The 6,836-nt window shown below is 37.5% G+C and overlaps 2 protein-coding genes across 2 annotated transcripts; one reads left to right on the top strand and one right to left on the bottom strand.

The window, feature by feature from the left end:
• Window positions 1-1,608: 1,608 nt before the first annotated feature.
• LOC147522286 (uncharacterized) lies at window positions 1,609-2,516 on the bottom strand. The gene is made up of 2 exons (XM_086567454.1): window positions 2,300-2,516; window positions 1,609-2,048 (listed from the first exon to the last, which is right to left on the bottom strand). The coding sequence occupies exons 1-2, from the start codon at window positions 2,514-2,516 to the stop codon at window positions 1,609-1,611; spliced, it is 657 nt and encodes a 218-aa protein (XP_086423580.1).
• An 890-nt stretch (window positions 2,517-3,406) lies between these two features.
• Window positions 3,407-6,139, top strand: LOC147522285 (uncharacterized). The gene is made up of 2 exons (XM_086592459.1): window positions 3,407-3,916; window positions 4,010-6,139. The coding sequence occupies exon 2, from the start codon at window positions 4,014-4,016 to the stop codon at window positions 5,967-5,969; it is 1,956 nt and encodes a 651-aa protein (XP_086448585.1). The 5' UTR covers window positions 3,407-3,916; window positions 4,010-4,013; the 3' UTR covers window positions 5,970-6,139.
• The last annotated feature ends 697 nt before the right edge of the window (window positions 6,140-6,836 follow it).

The following is a 6,836-nucleotide window of genomic DNA, read 5'->3' as shown; positions in this document are numbered from 1 at the left end:
TCATCTCTTCTTCCTTCTTTTATTTTTCACAAAAATCACAAAATGTCTTCACAAAGGTCTAGAGGTAGAGGAAATAGAGGTGGTAGAAATAGTGAAAATAAAAGCCAATAAAACAACCAACATATCTATGTTCAAGGTCGTTCAAAAAATTTCACAACTGTTGAAGATGAAATTTTATGTCATAGTTGGATTTTTATTTCAGAAGATGCAGTTGTTGGAACGGGCCAAAATAGACATATTTTTTTTTGAGAAAATTGTTGATGAAATGAACAAGCGTATGAGCCAACTTGGTGATGCAGGGCAACCACGAATTGGTGGATCGGTTCAAGTGCGTTTTCACATCATCCAACATGCGGTAAGTTTATTTCAAGGTTATTGTGATCAACAATTGAGAATGAATGCTAGTGGTACTAATGCGGATCATACAATGTCACGAGCTCGTACTATTTTTTTAACTGTTCAAAATGAACATTTTAAATTTGAGCATTGTTATTGGATTTTAATTTTAAGTCCAAAATGGAATCATTTCTATCAAGCTAGAAGTGATAGTAGTTCAAAAAAATAGAGAACCACTTCTAGTAGTGATGTTAGTAGTGGCATCAGTGGTGGATCAATCGCTAACAATATTGGAATAGCCAATATTTCGTTAGATGAAGAAAGTCAACCATTGAGGGAAGTGCCCGGATCAGAAAAACGGCCAAAGAGAAGAAAGTTTAAGAAAAGAGATGCTGATGAAGTTGCGCACCAAATGACACAAACTCTGGAGGAGGTCAGAAACAATCAACTTACAACTGCAAAATATCTGCAAGAACAAACAGAGCTAAAATGACAAATGTTCCTCTCAATGAAAAAGGAAAAAGAAGACGAAATATTGAGGCTTGAAGCATAGAAAGAACAAAATATCATGATGCTTGATCTAAGCAAGTTTAGCGGTATTCAACTGACATTTTGGGAAGCTAAGCAAGTAGCTATCTATCGTAAGTGGGTTGAACAAGAACAAGGTATTCTTGCTGCTCCTTCTATTCCTAATTATCCAACCTCTTCTACTCCATACATTCCAACCCCTCATAGTCCATACATTCCAACCCATCATTCTCAACAATTTGGGTTTTCTTCTTCTTCTGAATCAACAAACAAGCTAGTCGGGCCTCTGGGTAATGCGATTCACCACTCTCCCAATCCATTTATGAGGGATGAAAATGAAGAATATGAAAATGATGATTTTTAGTTATAACGTTTTTAATTCCAAGTATGTTGTAACATTTTTAATTTCAAGTATGTTGTAACATTTTTAATTTCAAGTATGTGCAAATCTTATTCAACAAATCACAATCTTATTTAAACAAAACAAACTTGATAAAAGTACATTTAACATAAAATACATAAAGTACACTTAAAAAACACAGTTAACAGAAAATTCAACTAAGACAAATCAAACTTAAACAAACTTGATGAAAGTACAGTTAACAGAAAATAAAGAAAGCACATTTAAAAAACACAGTTAACAAACTTAAACAAACTTATTAGTTGTTCCTTTGGTTGTGGCGTGCACCATAACGTGCCCAATGATGTTCAACCAGATCATTCTTCAATTGTTGATTAGTAGCTCTACAATGAATACTTAATGTTCGCTATCATGTTTTGCACAAACAAATGGTCATTACTCTGGATCTTAACTTCATGCCGCAACCGTTCATCTGATGAAGGTGGTTTCCACTTTGGAAGTTGTACATTACGTTCATTATCAACAATCATGTTATGAAGTATAATACATGTCTTCATTATACGGGATAGAGCTCCTCTGTCCCACTGTCGAGCAGGCCTGCTAACAATTGCAAATCTAGCCTGTAAAACACCAAAACCATGTTCCACATCTTTACAAGCTGCTTCTTGCGCTTTTGCAAAGTTAGTATCCATAGGAGTAGCAGGAGATAAGATTGTTTGAATCAGTGTAGCCCATGGTCGATATATTCCATCAGTAAGGTAGTAGCCCATGTTGTAAGGATTATTATTAACTTGATAAACACAAGCTGGAGCTGTTCCTCTGACTAAATTATCAAATAAATGAGAATTATCTAACACATTAAGATCATTACACGATCCAGCCATTCCAAAGTATGCGTGCCAAAACCATAACTCCTGATCTACAACTGCTTCCAAAATCACAGTCACTTTTCTAGCATGACCCAAATGAGTTCCATGCCACACAGTTGGACAATTTTTCATACCCAGTGCATACAATCTAAACTACCTAACATATTCTAATAAAATTCCTTATTTGCGTGCAAAAAAAAACTACCTAACATATTTGGCCAACTGCGTTCTTCACCTACTGCAAGCAAACGTGTTACATCTTCTTCAGTTGGGCTTCTTAGGTACTGTTCTTCAAAACAGTTGACAACTGCATTGCAGAAATGATGAATTGATTCTCGGGCCGTATTCTCAGCAAGTTTTATCCAGTGATCCATTGAATCAGCTGGACAACCATAAGCAAGCATCTGTATTGTAGCTGTCATTTTTACCAAACCCGAAACCCAGGCAAACCAAGAGCATCACAATAAGGCTTAAAATATGGATCAAAATTAGTGACAACTTCCAATATATTGTTAAAAAGTGGTCTTATCATACTCTAAACCTCTTTTTAATTTAAACTTACTTGCTTTTATAAGTTGGTCTATCAGCAAAATAATCAGCCACCAACCGTTCATGCGCACCAATACGATCGCGGTTAGTGTATTATCTACCATCAACAGATACACCCCATTTTGGTACACATAAAGCGTTGAAAGCCGGAATCATTGACGCCACTACAACTGCATCACTTTGCATTTGTTGAACGATTGCGGTATTTTTATCATCGTCGTCGAAAATTAGTTCACTTAATCTTTCGCACCAATTGCTATTATGACTACTAGAATCCATGACAAATTATAAAAAATTTGATTGATGAGAGTATATGAAGAAATGATGGATGCTTCACCTGTGATTCATCTGTGATATATAGCGTGGAAAGTGGAGGGAAACGATGGGCGCGAAATGGGTTGGCGCTATAAAAATGGAGGAAATTGATGGACGGGACAACTTGTGCCGTTTATAAAAGAATCATGTCTGGACGGGACAACTTTAGCCGTGTGAAATGGAAACAAGAATTTTTCTTATTTCGCGTTGGTACTTGATTCGTTTTTGACTATTTTGATTTCCTAAAAACGCTGATGTGTCACAGTGGAAAATAACAATGTGTTGATGATGCTCTAAGTCCTCTTTTCAGTTTATATGAACTTCTGGTCATGGTATAAGACTTGGGACACTTTTATTTATGGAATTTTCTGTCGCTGTGAAGTTCAAAATGCATCTTTTGTCGAAGTTGCTATCTTTATTTTCAGTGTTTCTACAGGTTATTGAGGACTTAGTAGCAAGCAATGACAGGTTGACAGCCCCGCCCAAACCCAAATTGACATCAATGAACTGGCACCACATAAGAACAGTAATCGAAATTATTTATTTTGCGATAATCTGCAATCTAAAGTCTAAACATCCTCCAACCGTGATATTGAATGGTCACCTATCACCGATGAGTGATGACTGAACAGATTTGGAACATCCCTTCTTTACAAAGGCTCACTTAACATTCCTTCTTTGGAAGCTCTTCTGAATCGCCTGTCCTTGCAATCATATATTTAAACACTTTGATCTTCTGCCATTGCATTCTAGGAGTCGATATTTCGTAACAATATCAGCTTTTCTATCAAAACGTGTCGTCTAGTTAGGTTGCACGGAAGCAACACTTCTGTAGCATCTCTCTCCACTGTCCTCACTCCCTCCAGTCCCCACACTTGAGAAGCAAAAGCTCATTTTTTTTACCATAGCAGCAGAACATAATGCATTAATGCACTAGAGAAGTTCCAAAAAGACCAAAGTAAGTTCTCTTTGTTGACAATTTTTGTGTATGGAACAATGGGCACTGTTTTATTTTTCATTTATTTAACTAGGATATCTTTTTTTCTTTCAGAAAAATGGAAGCAGCACTAAAAGAAAAGAGGTTGGCAGAAACACTAGTGAAAATAAAAGATTACAATGGAGCTAGAACAAAATTACTGAAAGCCCAAAAACTATTTCCAAAACTTGATTATATTACTGACATGATCAAAGTTTGTAACATATTATGTGCTGCTAATGTTCATGGTTGTTTTAAGGATTGGTACTGCATTCTTGAGATAAGTCTTGATGCTGATGAGTCTCGAATTCGGTCCAAGTATAAAATGTTAGTTAAGTCTTTGGAACGGATAAGGAATGTGTTTCCGGGTACTGATTCTGCACTCACTGTTGTTAAAAATGCGTTTGATGTGCTTTGTGATAAGAAAAAACGACTTATATTTGACTCTGAGAGAGAGCGTGCTTGCAACCCTTTGTGTATTGTGGAAGGTTTTATGCGGAATGCTGTAGCTGAAAGGGAAGTGGGTTTGGAGAGAGTGGAGAGGAAGAAAAGGGATATCGTTCATGAACTGAATCAGGTAAGTTGTGGTAAGAAGCTTTATTCTAACCATTATGACTTTGGTAATAATAGAAAGGCTGAGTGGTTTGCGGTAGGACAGATTTGGGCTGCTTATGATGAGGAAAGAATGCCTAGATGCTATGCTCGAATTGATAAAGTTGGACATTCGCCTTTTAGATTGGGTGTTACATGGTTGAAACCCGCCCCCGGTACAGACAATGAGAAAAGATGGTGTGAAGCGGGATTGCCAGTTGTTTGTGGGGCTTTTGATCTGAAAAGAAGTAATACCGTGGTGTGCCAACCGACTGTGTTTTCACATTTGGTTTCTCAGGTTCAGCGCTTAAATTTTGAGCAAGTTGAAATTTGCCCAAAAAAGGGAGAAGTTTGGGCACTTTTTAAAGATTGGAGACCATTTGATTGGTGTTCTAACCCCCAAAAAAGGGAAGGATGTGGACATGTGATGGTAGAAATCCTTGTGGGTTACTCAAAGGAGGCAGACATCACTGTTGCACCTTTGGCAAAGGTAGCCGGATTTAGAAGTGTTTTTAAAAGGTCCATGGACGTAGATGGTGGTTCTACTTTTACTATTCCTGCAATTTACTTGCTGAGATTTTCTCATAGCGTGCCAGCGTTTAGATTCAAGGATGGAGAGATAGCCGGAGTTTCAAACGGGATGTTGGAACTGGATCCGTTGGCTGTGCCTAATGATTTGGTTGAAAGTATGGCTAAACCATCGGGGAAAACAAATTCTAGCTGCTCTTCTAGTTTTAGTGACCATCCCGGTCCAGTTTCTTCTTCCATCATTTTGGATCCAGAGAACAGATCAATGGAGGGTAAATGGTGCAGAAAAGATTTTTCCTCAGGTCAGGTATGGGCTGTATATGATGGGTCAGATTCCATGCCTCGGCGTTATGTCCTTGTAAACAGTGTAATTTCTGCGGTTGGAGTTTCTGTGACGTTTTTGGAGCCTCATCCAGTGCTCTATGATGAGATACATTGGGTAGAAGAGAATCTACCCTTTGTCTGTGGATTATTCAGAACTGGGAAAACCACAGTTAACTTGGGAATGTCACAATTCTCGCATTTAGTAGAGTATGAATGGAGCAAAACGGATTCTTTCTACAAAATTTACCCAAAGAAAGGTGAAGTTTGGGCCATGTATAAGAACTGGAAACACATATGGAAGAGTTGTGATTATAATTGTCATCAGTGCCAGGTTGTTGAAGTCCTTTCAGATATTTCTGAAGGCACTGAAATGAAGATAACCAGTCTGGGTGAGGTGGACTGTTGTAACACTTTCTTTCAGAGGCAATACTGTGACGGTTTTGAGTTGATTCGCACCATTCCGAAGAGGGAGATGCTTAGTTTCTCACACCAGATACCATGTTTTAATGTGCCAGGTATCGAAAGCTATGGTATCCCTGAAGGCTCTTTGCACTTAGAACCTGATGCATTACCTCCCAGACTTGCTGTTTAGCTCGTGTAAGAAAGTCTTCAGGTGCAAGTCTGACCTTGTATTGGTCTTGTTTTATATCAAATGTGAATGTACTCCCTATACTTTAAATATAACTCATGTAAACTCTTTTGACATAAACGTGTATGCGTGAACTATAACTTTTATAGTGTCTTTATTCCTTTTCGTTGATACATACTATTTGTAAGTAGAAATAATTTATACAGTTGAATGACAAAATGATATTGCATTGCCAAACCATTAGTTCTGATACGAGAAACACAACTACAATGATGACGCTTTTAGCACCACTCCTTTGTTACGTTTCCGTTCCATTCATAAGTTCTAGTATTGATTAGTACATATTTGAAATGTCTTATGTATATAAAGCACTCATTCGGGATCCTCCAATCTTAGAATGTTCACAAGAAATTGCTTATGAGGAATAGGAGGGGGATGCCACGAGTTGATGGATTGGAAGGAGACAAGGCGAGGTAGGGTGATGAACAAAGCAGGAGGCTTGTCAATAGTGCTTCAATGGTCGTTGGTGGTCCAGGCTTCGTGGAATGTGTTAGGGTTCTATCAGTTTTTCTTTTTTGCTTTTTCGGCTTTCACATTTTTTCCCCTGTTTTTTGATTGTGTAAGGAATTGTTCTAGTAGGGTATTTGGGTGTATGGGTGTCTTGGGTATCGAGTCCTGGTGGGTATTAGCTGCTGGCTAATTTTAGGTGTTGATGTAATTTCTTAACTATATCAATATTGAATTTTACGGAAAAAAAAAAAAAATAAAAAATAATAATAATAATTTGGTTTGCTTTTCTGATTGAAAGTTACATTGGAGATAGTAATAAAATAGTAATAGCGCTGCTAGTGCCTAGGTCTTAAGTGCTTA

The sequence above is a fragment of the Coptis chinensis genome, chromosome 1 (genome assembly GCF_015680905.1).
Source record: "Coptis chinensis isolate HL-2020 chromosome 1, ASM1568090v1, whole genome shotgun sequence".
Lineage (NCBI taxonomy): Eukaryota > Viridiplantae > Streptophyta > Magnoliopsida > Ranunculales > Ranunculaceae > Coptis > Coptis chinensis.
This window is presented reverse-complemented; position numbering and strand designations above follow the sequence as displayed.